The sequence below is a fragment of the Dufourea novaeangliae genome, unplaced genomic scaffold (genome assembly GCF_001272555.1).
Source record: "Dufourea novaeangliae isolate 0120121106 unplaced genomic scaffold, ASM127255v1 scaffold81, whole genome shotgun sequence".
Classification (NCBI taxonomy): domain Eukaryota; kingdom Metazoa; phylum Arthropoda; class Insecta; order Hymenoptera; family Halictidae; genus Dufourea; species Dufourea novaeangliae.
Window position 1 is genome coordinate 761,948 of NW_015373973.1, and position 18,306 is coordinate 780,253.

Below are 18,306 nucleotides of genomic sequence, written 5' to 3' on the forward strand. Positions count from 1 at the left end.
CTGGAAGGGCGAACGTGTAATTATATTTGCCTCTCGTGTGGTTCCAGAATAAGCTTTTCATCTATCGTGGTCTAGAGTATGAGCGGATAGGGGCATTCACGCAACGACTACAGACTGAATTTCCAAGCGCACAAATTTTAATGAAGAATTCTCCACCGGACGAGAGTATCTTAACCTCCGAGGGACAATGTGAGATCGTCGTCCCCACTCTACACTCTATTACTCGATTTTGCTTTTTCCGATGATGTGTTTCATTTCTATTTAATATTTCAGATATACAAATATGCAACGTGAAACCGATCCCCGAGGAAAGTAGCCTCGCTTGTCGGGGAGCTGAAGTTCCGGAACGAATCGTCGCCTTCTATTTGGTGAACGATGTCCGTAAGTTTATTTTCGATCGACCGCTTCACAGGGGCCCGGTCGATCGTGAGAACGAGTTCAAATCTCTCTGGATCGAGAGGACCACGCTGACCACCGAAGCCAAGCTGCCCGGTATTCTCAGATGGTTCGAAGTGATCGAGAAGAGATCCGAGTTGTTGGCGCCTGTTCAGTACGCCTGCGAGACGATGCAGAGCGTGGAGAGAGAATTAAGGAGACTTGTCGCACAATACACTGCCGAACCTCATCGAAACATTAATCCCTTTAGCATGAGACTTCAAGGCATCATCGACGCGAACGTCATGGGTGGCATCACCAAGTACCAAGAAGCCTTTTTGACTCCCGAATTCGCTAGACAGAATCCAGACATGGTGCCGCACGTGAACCGGTTGAAAGGGTTGATTCTGGATCAAATGAGCGTCTTGGAGGCCGGATTGAATTTGCACGGGAAAATCGCGCCCGCGGGAGTACAGCCTTTGCACAAGAGACTGAACGAAAGATTCACGCAACTGAAGCAGGGCCTAGGCCCACTGGCCAGGCAACGAACTATTCATCAGGACAGCATCGTCAAGTAATTATCCGTTGTATTTTCTCTCTGCAAATATTTATATTGCAACTGAACATTAACTTTCTATCTTTTCCAGCTCACCATTGCCTCCGTTACCCGTTAACGAGAAGCAACGTCCCGCCACTCTGGAAACCGCTGGATCTAGATCGTCTCACGCGGATAGTGACGGTTTGCCGGAAGACGAAGGTTTTTATACAAAAGTTGACGGTGGCCCACCGCCTATACCACAGCGAGAAGTTCGACCTCGTTCCGTGGGTTACGGCACTACCCCGCCTAGGCCCACGCATCAAAGATCTCTAAGTAAACCGTTGAGTCCGAAACTGCCATTGAGACACTCCTTGCCGACACCGACCGACGGTGTAGATCAGACGGGCTTGAGAACGTCCTGGAGCGAGCCCGGACCCGAAGCTGCGCCACCGCTTCCACCAAGAGGTTGCAGTAAGTTTCACGATCGCGCGAAGCAGTCTTTAGTACAAATTTAAGTGACTGTCGAGTACAGGATAATTCAGAATTTCATACCGTAAATTCAAAGTTTTACACTTTTTATCCTTGTACTTGTTTGTACGAGAACATGTAAGAAGCTTTCAGACGTGCGGTAATTGGTCCCTGAGCACCTAGTTGCTGACAACTCAACATTCACCAAGTATCTACGTTGGCATAGAAAAAGGGATAACTTATGTGTCATAAGATATCTACAGGTTACCTACGATAGGCGCTCAGGAACCCAATTTCGAAAACCTGTAACATTTTGTATATGATAATATAAAACTAAGTGATACCAATAAAAATTTTTGTTATTGTTCTTTATCATATTTTGAGTGGGAGCACTGAATCTTTCTGTACGTGTAGAATTGAAATTTCAAAATATTCTTACTCACTTTTCAGCACCTGACAAGCGGGATTCAAATAGTAATACCGCTGTACCACCCGCGCCACCGAAGCGTTTGGCATACAAACGTAACACTGAATGGAGCACCGACGATGACTCCGAAGCGCAAAACGAACCGAACGATCTTCGCGATAGCGGTATATCTACGGCCAGTCTATTGGACTTCCAGTCGCACTTAACCAACTTGAACAATCTTGGTTACGAAGACTTCGAGCCACGGACAAGGTGCAACGATATTATGAACATATCACCGCCATCGGTGATAAACATACTGAATGTTTCCACGGGCAATTTTGCAAGCGGCACATTTCAGGGTTCTCACTCTCTGCCCGGTCAAGAGGTAATTGTTATGACGCTAAAATATGGAACAACTCGGTTTATATCCATAAGGCACTTCACCTTTTGAGGTTACACTTGTATGCTGAAATTTCGTGTACATACAATATAAATGCCAATGGATTTTTTTTTCTACTTTAAAATAATTTTGGCAGTGCAACACAACATTTATAATTTACTCATCGTTTGTTTCGACTGAATTCTCAGGTGAGCCCACCGCCAATTCCACCAAAGGCCCACCAGGACACTCCGTCGGCACCATCGACCTTGGAAAGAACACTGCGAAAACTACTCGGTGCCGAAGTTGCAAACATTGTCCGTGGCATCCGACACAGAAAGCACTGTGTAGCAACGATGAATCTCCTAGTCCACTAGTGCGGTTAATTTGTGATGTGCGCGTGGCACAGTCGAGCAGATCCGATTGTAGAATCGTAGTTAGATCACCGGAACAGCTTCGAGGGTTTTCACGCGACCGCTGCCAATTCTATCGGATCCTATTGGATTTGCAGAGCGAGGTCTTTAACATTTGCACATCATTCATATGCGTTATTATACACGTAAGAGAATCCTGTAATAATCCAAATGAAAAGAGTCTTAAAAATGCATTACATGACATGGATCACCCTCATCTGTGTATAACGTACCTTGATAAAGAAACGGTATTGAAACGCTGAAGATCACCTTAAAGCTACGTTTTTGCTTGTGCATCGCAACGATATATAATACATATATATATAGAATGCACACGAAACAACAACTGTTGTCGATGTCGAATCAACCCCCTAAGGTTATTAATAAGAGATTCCACCACAGCATTCACGAGGAAATTGTCAATGTGGAGGTGCACTACCAATCTTCTTTACTGATCTGTAGATGGCTCGCGCGTAATTGGAAAACTGACCTCGGGTAGCCGGTTGATTTACCGTTGGCTTTGAAACGTTACTTTCCAATGTAGAGTTCGTTTGGTGCCGCGCGATGCTCAACACAGGAACGTAGCTTGAAATCCATGGATAGTTCTAGTCGAACGCTTCGGGTCGTTTTTGTTCGATGCGATTGAACAGGAAGCATCTGATAGCAGTCTCGGCGTTTACGCGATAGTACACTGACTTTACGTTAAAGACGACGATCTTCCGAATATTAACCTAACTATATATATTTTGTAATTTATTTATATTTTCGATGAGAATAAAAGTAATTTTTATCAACGAGACTTTGGTGGAGACTCGTGCGAGACACCGTATATTATCCAAGTTATCGTTGTTCACGGAATACTTCGGAATTTCCGCTCTTTCATCTCTCAACAAATAAACAGGAAAAGTATAAAAATCGCAACAGCCGAATAGAAGGATATATATAAATTATGTATTTTGTCACGTTCTTTTCGTATAAATATATACAAAACTATGAAAATTGCGCTGCACGATTGTACGCTTCTTCCATGGCATGCATAAGAAAACATTGTAAAAATCTTTCTCTTCGTAAAAAAATGAAAGAAAAAAGATAATAGAATCTAAATGTAAAATGGAAGTGGAATGTATGCATTGCACAATACTGAGTTACGAAATTAAGGTACTAGAGAAAGAGAGAGCGATGTTAATTACACGAGTAATGAAATGAACTAGAGATCAGTGGTCTTCCAAGCTGTCACGGAAGATTCGCCTCCGAATCCGGAGCTTAAAATCACACGAAACGAAATATCGACAAGCGTATGTATATAGATACGAACAGGCACTCACACATACATCCTAATCGATATGGCTAATTTCGTAAGTACAGTCATGGCCGCTCTTAAAATATACCTTGGAGCAATACCGGCTCCAAGAATTATATATATATATATATATATATATATAGTCATTTGAATTTTAAGCTAATAGTACGTTATATTACTTTGTACGGTGTTTGTTTGTAGCACGGAGCCGTGTCACACAGATGTTTCCGCATTAGTATCCTTCCTGAAACATTATGAATTACATGAAATTACCAACTAATCATCAAAATTATCAGATGTAATATTTGCATCAAAGTTTCAGTTCAACGTCGTGATATTTCATTGCAATTTTGTAGATGCTTACCTCTTCGCTAGTTATTTTCATTTTCCAGGGCAAGCGTAAATTACACAATAGGTAAAATTAATGAAAGTATATTTGTATTGTTATTTTTAGAAAAGCAGTATCAGAAAGCTGAGAATGACTAGGATAATTTCTTATATTAACTTACTCGGTCTCAGTGATTGTTTGCTCATATTGCTGTTGCTGCTGCCTAAGAGCAGCCAGTTCGTTGCTGTGTTGTAGATCATGGGTTAATGAACTGGATAATATTCTACCGCTCATCGGCAGAATGTATTCTGGCGAATCCTCCAATACAGTCGGAGTGATTTTTCCTCGCTTCAGGCTACCGTACCTTTCTGAGCCACTAAGGTTGTGCTGAGACCCATGCATGGTCTGCCCTCGTTTCAAGCTGCCATATCTCTCTGATCCGCTTAAGTTCTCGTGATTCGAGTTTTGCGAATGGTGACTCATGCTAGACGCGAGAATGCGGGACGCAATGGGTAGCATGTACGGTGTTGGCGACACTGTGTGATCTTCCTCTGCTGTGTATGGGAACAAATACTTCTCGCCTAGATGGTGAAGCTTCTCCTCTCCTTCAGAATAATTTTCATCCGGCTGACTCTTTTGAGGGGAATTTATTTCAGGATAGGGCAGTGGATTTGGACTGGACGTTTTATTTGACGCTATTTCGTTGTCGGATATCGTACCCCCAGACCACTGACTTCCACGGACATCTATTACTGCCAATGAAATATTTGTCATTATTAGTCATATTTCATAGTCGGGTAAAAGATCGTGTAACAGAGACTATTTTTGTTCTTTCTTGCAGTTTCAATAAATGGGTTGACTAGATCATTTGTAACGTCGCACGAAGAAACTATAATCTTTTTACAAGATAACAATACTTTAGAATACTTTATACCTGGTTTGTGATTGTTGGGTCGTAAAAACACTCACCATTTGATGATAAGTATGCTTCCGGCAACTGGGAACTCCATCTGGGCGCATAAATAGGTTTAATGTTTGGGAAGAGTTCTGCGTTTGAACAAAGTATGTTCAAGTGTTCAGTGGGATTAGTATGGATGTTGGGCAAGTAGCTGTGTGTAACAGCTTGCTGTGTCGAGACTCCCATATCTCGGTGGGATCTCGATGTGATGTCTTCTTCGTCAGAACTATGAGAACTCGCGAGATCCAAGCTCCTCCCACCATCTTCCGCTTGGGATCCATCCGAGTCTGACTCAGAATCTCGACGTTGATTTCGTGATTCTGTCGTTTCTGAAATTCATTCTAATTAATAGTCAATTCATCTTTGTAATAGTGATATTACACTGATTGCACGATGTCATACTGGAAGAAGTACCTTGCCTGGAATGCAACGCTGATCGATGACTCCTGGACGACAAATACGGGTCCCTATCACTATTATAATTACTCGTAGACGTTGATGTATGTCTCAAATGCGTGTCGCTACGATACGGACTGGACCCAGTCTTGTTTGTACTTCGTGAAGTTGTACTACTCGTTGAAACTCCCACGTGAACCCTTCTACACACTGATTCCGCTCCGCTGTACGTTGACGAGTACGCGAGCGCAGATCTCTGTAACATTATGAATTAGTTTAACGTTTACGCCCAATTTTTATAACCCAAGATTACAGTGTAATCCTTGTCCACATACCGAGTGACCATTCACATTCTGACTGCTGCTTCCATTTCCCATACTTCCTTCCAGCAAAGGTGTCTTCTTCCCCAGACACCTTAAGATACTCAGGTATAAATTTCTTCGTACTCTGCCGTTGATGAAGCAATAACCGATTAAACTAAATGCTGCATGAACCACGATTGCTATGCTAAGTAGATACGACAGGGTCGGAGAGTTCTCAGACGCATTGAGCACTGTTAGAGTCCAAGTGGACCCGAGCAAAGGCAACGAAGCTACGGACAACCAAAGTAACGTCCGTAAATTCCCAAAGCCCATGACGTGTTCCTTCAATGTGAACGCCGCTCTTATGGACATAATGAGAATGCAAAAGTTTACGAATACTGCTAAACAAACTGGCCCGATTAAAGACCAAATTACAGTTTCGTAAATCGACAACCAACAGCTGAAACAAAGAACAATTAAAAATGAAGTTCTTTAATATGGTTGTTAAAAAGATGTCTGCGTCAATTTACGTACAAGTAAAAGTTCCCATACTGGTCAGCCCTGACACCGATGGTTAGTCCGACGATGATTGCAGGAGCACCATACCCCATTGTATAATAAAATCTCATTTGTCCATGATTTACGTCTCTCATTTCAGTGAGCATTCGATACAGATGAATAGAGTCCACCAGAGTCCAGGAAAAAGTGCTTAACCAAGCATAGTGTAAACCGATCGCCGTTAATTTACACGGGAATTTGTTCGAGACTAGAGGACTTCTTGCTTTGAGCGCGATTAAATACAGCACTTCGGCGAAGAAAACGCACATCACCAGATTCTTATGAATGCTATTCGAGTTCGTGCTGCCACCTCTTATCAACGAGAGAATGAGCAAGGCGGATAACAATAAAGGCAACGCGAGCATGAATGCGCTGTAACTGGTTACATCTTCCAGCAGAGACGGTTCGGGTATATATTCTAAATCGAGAATATCCGTTAATATTGCAAAAGTCGATAGCTGCAGACAGGAGCAGTTCACAATCGTGCTAAACGATAGGGAATCGTCCTCGACTTCTGTAGTACAGCTCATTCGACTCCATTCACCAACCCTGAAATTTATAGACAAATACAATACCTAAACTAAGGTATTATTAAGAAATAATAATTAAATGGGAAATTGATAACCACAATCTTAGTAGAACGGTCTCATGACTTTAGAATTTATGTATATTGGACAGTACTGTATCATGTATGGGGAATGGTGATTGTCCTACCCTCTAGCTGTGCTCCAATGCACGCACTGTGGATTAGTTCTAGTCTTAAGATCGTCCTTTTCGCTGAGCCAAAGACTAATTTGTACTGGAGACTGTAGAGGAATACCAGTCAGGGATTCGTAACCGTCTTCAGATGGAACTAATACGGATACTGTTACGACTGGTGATCCTACAGCTACTTCAACGCCCCACCTAACTTCTACGGAATCGTCGAATCTACGAAAACAACGTAAATTCATGTTATTTTCACGCATAAAGTTGCACATGGCTCTGAAAATCTATCCTTCAATATTGTTTACCTTTGAGGCAACAAGGCACCTAATTGTTTATATTGCACGTAACTGAGCACAGCCTTTCGATTGACCAAACTTTTCTTGACATTTAATTCTCCTTGCCCCAATGGTTTGATTCCCAATACGTTGAGGGGTACCCGTATCTTCGAGTGTGGATCAAATCTGCTCGGATCCGCCATGTAATTATTGTACTTAGGGAAGGTTATCGATGGACCAAAATGCGTGGACGATGATAAAAACGCGGAAGTGTCGGGCAAGACCACTTTTTGGTCAGCCTCGGTTGGCCTAGCAGTGGACGCCAGTGGATCCTCCCTGTACTCTGCTGTCTCGTAACCGAACAAACTCTCCGAAGTCACCACGTCCAAGCCCAATACTGAATAAGACAATAATAAATGTAGGAACATATGATATCGACAATATGTCTATAAATGAAACATTTTTTTCTCCAATTTTGCTTACCGACGTTAGAGTCAACCACTTCAAAGGGATCGGTAAACGTATCGTGCTGAGACGCGGTCAGTGTCTTCAAGTAATTCGCCATCGCGTCTAGAACCTTGTCAGGAGTATCGCTGTTAAGCGTTTCGATCCTCTCCCACTTGTCCAGATATTTGACCTTCAAAACACCGCTGGTAATACCGACCAGATGGGACACGTAATCCTTATCTTGACTATGAGTCAAATTTAGTCCGACCAAACTCTCCTCGTACTTCAACAACGCGACAAGTAAAGACTCTGCGATCAACAAATCGGCTCCGTACATGTGTTTAGTGACATTAATCGCCTTGTGTACATCCTTGGCGATCTTAACAGCCACATAGGTATTGATCGTTAGATCCTTGGTCTCTAATGCGGCTAACTGATGTCTTTGCTCGATGAAAGCTTCGGAAGTGCAATTAAATAGGTCAGGCTCCTGCCAGCCACCCAATTTGTCGTCGCAGGATCTGGAGGTTTTTCCTTCAGCTGTGTCGGGACAGTCCTCCACGGCGGTCATACCAAACTTAGTTCTCGGCCACCAGAGGCCTTCCGCATACGATCTGGGACAACCGTCGTACACCACCTCGCAACCGCGAAGGGTAACTTCGGCATAAGGATTAGGACACGCGGTACACGATCGTCCGATAACTCCAACTCGACATCTACATTGGCCAGTCTCTGTATCGCAACGGGGACCGAAGCTCCCGGTGGCATAGCATTCGCAAGGGATACATTCTTTTTTGCCGGAAGGCTGATAGTGATTCTCTTTGCAATAACATTCCCCGGTGGTTTTGTTACAGGCTGGATCGTAGCCTTTGGACTCGTCGCAGTGGCATGGTCCGCAAACCGGCGATCCCCACCAGGTTGCCGGGCAAGGTTGGTCAGCTTTGATCTCGCAATACTCTCCAGAATACTCGGGAGAATTGCACTCGCATTTATACCCTCTGCGAGTGTGGTGGTCCTCGATACAGGTGCCGGTGTTGTTACACGGATTCAAGTCGCAGACACGCTCGCAATCGCGACCTACTCGACCCGCCGTGCAAACGCACTCGCTTGCCTGCCATTTCGCCGTGCAGTTCGATGCCTCCGGACAGTCGGCGTTGCACTCCGAGGAGGAGCTGCAACCGGTCGCGACGTTCTCTTGAACGGTCGGTCGTTGAAGTATACTTTGATTAGTACCGATACGGATATCCTGAAGACAACCGTCGAAAAACGGTAGCTCGGCGTTCATGGACTGTTCCAGTCCACCGACCAAGATCCTGCCCACGTATAGACCTTGCAACTTAGCTGGTAACGGGGACGACATAGGCCTGTTACGATAATCGATGTCAAGAGAGACCTGACCACTCTGCCAGACGATCTCTATCCTGTGCCATTCCCCGTCCGCTATGTTGTTCCATGTCTGAATGATATCCGCGCCGTCCAGCAAGGCGACCAACTTTTCATCCCGAATCTCGAACAACGCGGAACTATTCTGACCTATTTGCACGTTCATCACGAACGCCTGTTTAACCCTGGTCCTCAAGCTTAGCGCCGTTAACCAAGGCAGTTGGATGGGTCTCAGCAGGGGATTGAAACTCAGCATCCCGTCGCCGTGGAAGCTCCAGGGTATGTCAACCTCATCGGCACAGGTAGGTCCCGCGAAGTTTTCCTTGCACTCGCAGACGAATCCGGACCATATTTCTTTGCACTTGCCGTTGTTCTTGCAAGGCATGGACATGCAGAATGTAGTCTTCTCCGGACAACCAGGGTTCGTACCATTATCGGCCACAAAGGAGTTCAGGTCGATGAAAGTGTGATCGATGAATAGGTCGCTGATACAACCGACAAAGTCCTTGTTTCTAATCTGAAAGCTAGAAGGAATAGCAGGCAAACCACCGAGCTGTAGTGGCCCTGTAAGATCTAAGAACCTGTGACAGGTCTCGGTGACGATGTTACAGCGTTCCTCGAGCACCTGTTCGCTTTTACCCGCGCATGACCATTTTGAGCCAAGCCGTTCGCCGTATTCCAGAGCTAGAGCGACGTCACAATTATCCAGTGAAATTGTCACGGTTTTGTTTATGTACGAGACCTCCACTTCGTGCCATTGCCCGTCGGAAACCCCGCCTGGAATCGCAGCCATCGCTCTCGTGATCTCATCTCCGAGTGAAAAACTGAACTGTACCTGCGATTCTACGATCTCCAAGGCTATGAAGTCGTGCTTTTCGTTGTACCGACCGTTGTAAAGTAAAAGTCCATTGGCCGCCTCGGTTGCGAACCTCAACTTAATGTGCAATCTATGTCTCTGTCTCAACGAAGCGAACGTAAGGAAGGTTGCGGGTCCGAAGCTGCGAGCTTTTAACTCACAAAGCGGCGTCACGCTTTCTAAAGTTGTGATGGGACAGCCTTCACAACTGAAACCTCTGGTAGTTTTGGTGATGCATTGAGAACCTCCTTTGCAAATCCCTGGAGCGCACGAGTCTTCGTCCAGCGAGATCTCACAGTTCTTTCCTGCATACTCGGGGCTGCAGGAACACGCGTACCCGCCTTCCTTTCGATAACAGGTGCCACCGTTCACGCAAGGATTCGAGTAACACAAATTGACCTCTGTGTCGCACAGATAAGACTCCTTGCTTCCGGTGAAGCCCTTCGCGCACCTGCATGCGAACGTTGTCACCGGATATATCGGTCTAAAGAGTACCGTGTCGCTGCTGGCGAATCCCGAGGCGTTGCCGAATTTCAGAACGGTTAAGCATTCCTCGAAATTCAAGCAAGGTTCCCGCACGCAAAGATTATCGTCGAATGGTAATACCGTGACCGTAGCTAATCTGGCCAAAATGCCTCTATTCAAGTATACACGTTCTTGGAGGAATTGCGGGCTATAAAACTCATCCGTCACGCCTGGTTCGACCCTGCGCGCGGAGAAGCTCACGTTCAGAATCTTTCCATGAACGTTCGCGTCCTCCTGTATGCTGAAGAGAAATATATTTTCTCTGGGACATGGAATAATCGCTGCTAGACCGTCTAGAAAGTATCCCAACAGAGGACTGAGGAAAGCTTCGGCGGTCATGTCGTCCAATCTCACGGTGATCGAGTTCAAAAGCATCTTGTCGGTGATTAGTCGCACAGAGAGAGTCATGGTAGCCTTGACCTCGTTGATGCTGTCCGTGACGGATACCTCCATGGTAGCGATGCGTGGTACGTTCGTATTTAATTGGGGGGACAGTCGAATTTCTCCAGTGGTTTGGTTCAAATCGATTAAGTTCGCGTTGTTGCCGGCGAGGATGGTGTACGTCAGCTTGTCGGTGACGTCTGCGTCTACTGCAGGTATTTTTCCGATCGGTGAGGTGGGGAAAAAGTCTTTGAAGTTGTTGAAAATTATTTGGAAGTCTTTCAATACCGGTGCATTATCGTTGACGTCGGTAACCAAGATCTGAACCAAGGCGTCTGACCTCAATGGAGGCGAGGCTGCGCGCACCACTAATTCGAACTTTTTCTTCGGCGATTCATAGTCTAATTCCTCGAGGGTGATTAGTTCCGCGCGATCTACGCCTTGTCTGATATTCAGAACGAAGCTGTTCGAATCTTCGCCTCCAATCACCGAGTACTGCACGACGGCGTTCGGTCCTTCGTCTGGATCGTGGGCATAGATTTCACCAACGGTTGAACCAATGGGAGAATTCTCAGCAATGTAAAGGACAATTTTGTCATTTTCGAAAGCTGGCGGGGAATCATTCACGTCCTCGATCTTGATAACTACTGGCACCACAGAAGAAAGAGAAGGGGAACCTCTGTCAATGGCCACGGCTTTTAAGGTGTACCTTGCAACAGACTCCCTATCCAGTGGCTTAGCCGTTCTAACTATGCCAGTGGTTGAATCTATTGCAAAAGCTCCATCACCGTCATCCTCCAATGCGTATCGAACCTGAACAGATGGAACGTTATAATTGTATGGGTGCAGAGTTTCACTATAATTGATTATTAGACTGCGGGTGTTTATGTAAGATTTAATATTACTTGTGTATTATTATTAACATAGTAAAATTCATAGTACAGAAAAACAATTTTGGTGGAGTTTTGTTTTTTCTATATTAGTGCCCAAAATCGTAAATTTGCATAAATATACGCAGTCTAATAATTATACAAGTATTGGAAAAATTAAAATAAACATAAATTTTTCTTCGTAAGTATTATGCATGTAATTACAATAAAAAATATCAAATGGAGGGACTCATTTTAGATGTGTCTAAATGGTTTACATGCATCAAAAGTTAACTGACTCAATTTCCGAAGTAACAAATGACTATACGTAATATTTGTTCAGTACAGATTTTTCATTAGTTATCGTTTCAAAAAAATAAAAAAATAATCAGACTTTCTGGTCGGGGGGGAGGGGGTCATAAGTTTTAAAGTGTCAACTTCATTCTGCACCCTAGTTGGTACCACTTTAAGTCCACTTCAGACACAGCATATTACAAAGGTCACTCGAGAACAATAAATCCCAAGCGTAAGGGGGTCATAAGTTTTAAAGTGTCAACTTCATTCTGCACCCTAGTTGGTACCGCTTTAAGTCCACTTCAGACACAGCATATTACAAAGGTCACTCGAGAACAATAAATCCCAAGCGTAACAATGCCGCTCAAAGACTCCTTACCCTTCCATTGAGATCCGTGTCCGCGTCGGTGGCAGAAACCCTCAGGACACTAGTGCCGACCAGTACGTCTTCCGGAATAGAACCCTGATACTGTGGAGCCTCAAAGGTCGGAGAATTATCATTCACATCCGTGACTGAGATCTCCACGTCTGTCGTGTCAGAGAGGGGCGGTACACCGCCGTCCCTAGCTGTGACGGTCAACAAATAGGCAGGAACGAGTTCCCGATCGAGCGGTCGGGTGGTAGTTATGGCTCCCGTTTGAGGGTTTATCGTAAATTCGGATGCACCTTGGTCACCGGTGTCGGTGTCCAAGCTGTACGTAACTTGAGCATTTTTTCCAACGTCAGAGTCGGTCGCGCTAACAACTAAAACCGTGGTGCCGATAGGAGCGTCCTCGAATACGGAAACGGAGTATGGTGCGTTTTCGAAAACAGGTGAATAATTGTTTGCATCCGAGATATTGACGTAAACCAGGGCCGTGTCTGTTCTGCCACCGCTGTCAGAGGCTGTAACGGTCAACACGAATCTCTTCTCTTGCTTATAATCGAGTGGTTGGGCTACAGTAATCAAGCCCCGTCCATTCTGAGACGCAATCGAGAAACGACCCCTGGTATTGCCAGCTGTGATCTCGTAGTGTATCCTGGCGTCTTCGTCGGGATCGGTTGCCGTCACAGAAGTAACTGGAGTACCCGGTGGATCGTCTTCGGAGACAACTGCTTCGTAATTCTTGGGGTCGAAGTACGGATCATTGTCGTTGACATCGGTGACCGTAATTATCACAGTGGCGCTAGCAGATTTCGACATTTCGCCCGAGTCTGCGGCTACTACGGTGAATTGGTACCTAAGCAGATAAATCGATTAATTAATTGCATCGGTCGATTATCGCATCAGATGTGCTGACAAGGTGTAGCCATTCGGTAAACGAAAATAAAATATCTACCTAGAACACTGTTCGCGGTCGAGCTGTTTCGTTGTGTAGATCCAGCCAGTCTCGGTGTTCACTGTAATAGGAAAGTTCTCCGTGGAAGCTCCAGAGAAGTCCCTAGCTCCGATTGTATACTTGATCTGGGCATTAGCGCCTTCGTCGGCGTCGTAAGCCTGTATCCTCAACATCGAGTACCCAACGGGCACGTTCTCCGAAACGGACTCCTGAAAATGACTGGTATAAAATCGCGGGGCGTTGTCGTTCACATCCTTCACGTGCACCAGCAATTGCGTGGTATTGGATCTAGCGGGCGAACCACCGTCTTGGGCGCGAATTACGATCTTGTAACTCCTCGTGGACTCGTAATCCAAAGGTTTAACCAGAGCGACGTCACCGCTCATAGAGTCTATCGAGAAGGTGTTCTGCGTGTTTCCACCAATTATCGCGTAGCGAACCGCCGCATTGTTGCCCGCATCCGCGTCCGCAGCTCTTATACGAGCTACTACAGGATTGGCCGTGTAATCCAGATCCTCCGGTATCCATACCGAATACGTACGCTCGGTGAACTGAGGATAGTTGTCGTTATCGTCGACAATATGGACGACCAAGGTCGCGTTGGCAGTTTTCCTCGCGGACGGTGGGGTTGCCTGATCCGACACGCTCAGAATCACCGTGTACACTTCCGTTTTTTCTCTGTCAAGAGGCGTGCGCGTCGTGACCACCCCCGATCTAGGATCTATTCTGAAAGTCAGAGCGTCCTCTGTGCTCGCGATACCGTTGCCGCTGCTGATGGACAGGAGTATTCCGGCCACTCGAAGCTCGGGGCGTGATCGTTCGCGTCGAGAACGTTCACCTGAAGCGTGGTGGTGCCCGTTCTCGGGGGAAACGAATCGTCCACGGCGAGCACTCGAAAATAATGGACGTCCACGCTTTCTCTGTCTAACCTCGCCCGCGTGGTTACCCGACCGGTGACAGGATCGAGAAACAACAAGGACTGAGATCGAGCATCGAGAAGAGAGCTCATGGAGTATCGAACCGTTCCACCCTCGGGGTCCCTGGCTCGAACGGACGTGACATACACCCCCGGTTCTTTCTCCTCCTCGACCGCTCCAGTGTATAGGGGCTGCTCGAAGTAGGGGGATTGATTTTTCAGCTCTCTCCTCACCCGTCTACCCAAATCCGTGTCGTCCAATTGACGATGATGAAAGACGATCTTCAAACGGTGTTCAGCGTCGGTCAATCGGGACTCCATACCGCATCTGAGGTTCATCGACACGGAGATCTTCCAGAGCGGGTCCACCAGGCATTGCTCCGTGGCCGAGACCAAATCACCCGCCGCGCCCTCGATTAGAAACCTCGGATCGGCTACACCACCCCATCTGGTTTCGCACTCTTTCAATGCTGTTTGTGGTAGGAAGTCGCGAAGCGCCGCGACCAGCTGCGACGTACGGAGGCAAACCTCGGTGAACCTGTCGACAAGCACGGGAATTCGATTATGCCTCTTATCGCGATAACTGTTGCGCGTCTTTGAGTCAGAGCGTTAACCATCGAGAGCATCGTCATGCAAATGCGAACCATGAAAAATAAAGCAATGAAAGCTTTTGGCGGCTAGAGACGATAATGCGGTCGGCTAATTACAGGACGTTATCTAAACGAAGATCGGCCGCACGGGGAGCACTTCGCCTCCCGAGACAGCTAAGCGAAATAAACCGATAGTCACCTCTCGGCGCTGGGCATCGCGTACGAGGCAAGAGTCTCTGCCATCCATCCTCTGGTAGCGGCTAGATCGCGGTTCTCACCGCCGCAGCCTGTTATCAGAATTCTCAGCGGTAAACTGTAATAGTCGATGGTCGGTCTGCCTAGGCGGGAGCTTGTCGAGTCCACGTAGAAGGTGAAGATCCGCGGATATTGAAGGCCATCGCAGCTCAACGGCCGCGCCAATGTTACGCGACCGGTGTGAGGATGGACCTTCAAGAGTTTTCTCGCAAACCATGCGGTTCGTTCGTTCGACACCTCGTACTTCCGACGACCACCTAGCCGAGGCACACCAGCCTCGAACACCACGCTACCGGTCGGCGTGCTGGAAGGCAGTACCGTCAAGTAGGCGTCGCTCAGGGTCCACAAGGCCGCGAGAATCGGGAGAATCCATTTCCATCTCGCCATGACAGACACCCTCTTACTGCTCGCGCTCCTTCTCGTGTTTTTCCCTCGTAGACGAGTAGTGTCCCATCCTTGCACAGTTCCTTGCTACCACTGTTACTACTTTTCAATTCAACTCGCGATCATCTTGCGTTCCATCTACGAACAGACGAGAACAAACGATAGAAACATCGCAAATTGCATGTCAGTTTTTCTAGAAATGAATTCCTTTTAATTCGAATATAGAAATCTCGAATTCCTGTTCCATACGAAACTAACGAACTCGCACGATACCGCTAAGGCTACTCCAATTAAATATATAACGCGTCGAGTAAGTTAGCTGCCCTTGAACCGAACTACGAAGAACGTAAAACAAGTATACGTTGTTTCTAGTGGATCAACCTAATGCGATCCCAACGAGCTGCGTATTTGTCAGCGTCGGGGCCGGAGTAAATCGTTCAGAAAACGCGGCGGTAGGCTTCCCTCTTTTTCTTGCGCAGAAAATCTTCCGCGAGTGTGAGAATGCGATACCCGTTGAGAACGACGTGGGAACAACGATTTCCGTTTGTTTCACCCTCTTTCTTCGTTCAGGCGTTCCCTTCTACGGTGAATTCGTTGACCCTGTCTCGTCTAGCGTGCAAGTTAATAGCCGACAAAAATTACATGTTCAAACGCTTGACAAAGTAAAATTCCATGCCGTTTCAATTTCAACGAGTCACTATACATAAACGTGTCCGTAATCCAGTAATAATTGTACGAAGCCTTTTCTGGTACCAAAACCTTGGGTCTTGCAAATTTCCAGGTGTCTCAAGAGTATTTGTATCCTCGAATCGGAGATGCAATTCGAGAAACGAACCAACCGGTCGTGTGTAATAACGCGGCGCAGCGTGATTCTATGATCTCCATTCAATCTACGAGTCCGCGACGCGGTTCGTTGGTCGTTGGACGGCATCGTAAAAAAAAATCATTCTATACCTCGGAAATCATTCTATACCTCGGATCAAAACGCGTAATTTTCGAAGCGCACAGTCTCGATAAACATTTCCACTCGCGTAGAAGAAAAATCCACGCAGCAGAAAGCGTCTCGTAATTCTCGTGTGTATTCCCTCCTCGTATTTCTTCTCTCGTCGAATATACGGTTCGACAGTTGTAATATTTTAACGCGGCATCTGCTCGGAGTCATTAAACCGGACAACGATCCGCATTCCTCCGTTGAATATTCCACGGTGCAGTGATTTTCTTCTACTTAACGAGGTTTTTTCGGGTTTGCATATGCAAATCAGAGCATTACCCGAGACACGTACGCGTTTAAATAAGCCCGTCGTTGACAAGATTGTAAGGATAAGACCATTTTTACAAGCTGCTCCACATCCGATCTTCAGAATAATACAAGATTGCATACCGCCCGGGAAAAAGCGTGTCGCTCTTGGAAGCCAAAAGAAAAAACCACAAGAATTCGCTGTTCCAGACAATAAGAGACAATCTAAAGGAAGCGCGTAACAGTTAGCCTAAAATAGAATTGTGTCGATGTACATACAGTATCATTTCTCGTGCTTAATGTTAACATCCCAGTCTTGTCTGAAAGGTCCGTGGTCTCCAAAACACGTTCATAGTTCAGATCCAACCTTAATTTTCTTAATTATTATTATTTCCTCTCACGTCCTACAACCCCTTCCTTTGCTTTCTGTTCGCAGAATTCCTCTTTTTCTGCGTTTACTACTTCAAAAGACGTCTACGACCAGGTACTAATACTGTATTTACTATAGTCGAATCTTTCAAGAGTTAAGTAAATGAAATATATTCCCACTCGAGATTTCTATCAGGGGATTAAAAATACCTATACAGGTCACAGCATTCTTAATTCAATAAGTGAGCATTTTCTTAGTTGGAACGGCCTACTATTATTTGAAAGGAACGCTGGCCGAGTCGATGCGAAGGAAACAGTCGCGCGTATGTATGTACTTGCCGGAGAAGCAGGTCCTTAACGGCGACGAGTGGAATCGCGTTTAAGAGTACGCAGAACGTAATATATAGGTACGTGGCGTAAAGGACGCGCGAGGGGCCGTTCGCAATGACTATCTTCTCCCGTCCCGTTTGTTTTGTTGCGTTTGGAATCGAGCGCGCAGTTGGTCCTCAAGATCGCAGGGACTAGTTGACCGTAGCCGGAGCGCACGGATGGGCCTCTTTCGTTGCATCGCATCGCTTCTCCGATCCCTCCCTCCCCCTGCCGCCCTGAGGCTAACCGATCCGGTTTGACCAATCCAAACGGATGGCGCATCGGCACGAACCAATCGAACCGACGCGACGCGCACGGGCAACCACCAACTGGGCATCAGACAACGGCCGCGGAGACCGGCCGGCTGCTCGCCTCCAGAAGAAAATAACCCGACGGGAAGGAAAAAGAAGGAAGCGAGGAGATATGTCCAGGGACGCCGGTGTTTAAACGCGCGCAGGGACGCTCCGCGGAGTGGCTCCTCGCGACGCGTATGACCTTTACTTCGCGTCGAAGGTACTCTGCCAAACCGGCTCGGTCTTAACCCTTTATTACGCTCTACGACTTTCAGAACGCATACCTTACATCCCTATACCCTTTACGACTGATTTTTTTATCCAAGTGAAAAACATTTTTCTTTTAAATATTGTATATACAACGATTACTTGTTTTTTTTATTATGAAACTGTCTGGATTAGTTGGACTTAAGCG

General features: G+C 46.1%; 2 protein-coding genes across 2 annotated transcripts in view; one reads left to right on the forward strand and one right to left on the reverse strand.

Moving 5' to 3' along the window:
• LOC107186926 (dedicator of cytokinesis protein 3) overlaps positions 1-2,520 on the forward strand; it is a 47,373-nt gene extending 44,853 nt beyond the window's left edge. The window contains 6 exon segments of the mRNA XM_015574894.1: positions 48-189; positions 274-949; positions 1,023-1,384; positions 1,832-2,175; positions 2,379-2,446; positions 2,448-2,520. Coding sequence (XP_015430380.1) covers positions 48-189; positions 274-949; positions 1,023-1,384; positions 1,832-2,175; positions 2,379-2,446; positions 2,448-2,520 — 1,665 coding nt within the window.
• Positions 2,521-4,066: 1,546 nt separating this feature from the next.
• On the reverse strand, positions 4,067-15,626 carry LOC107186890 (protocadherin-like wing polarity protein stan). Its single transcript, XM_015574849.1, is given in 14 exon segments — positions 4,067-4,126; positions 4,247-4,253; positions 4,392-4,962; positions 5,180-5,497; positions 5,583-5,820; positions 5,900-6,326; positions 6,401-6,973; positions 7,139-7,354; positions 7,438-7,804; positions 7,891-11,809; positions 12,539-13,379; positions 13,479-14,262; positions 14,265-14,932; positions 15,184-15,626. Coding segments are annotated over 14 exon segments (9,384 nt in total). The 3' UTR covers positions 4,067-4,114.
• Positions 15,627-18,306: the final 2,680 nt, after the last annotated feature.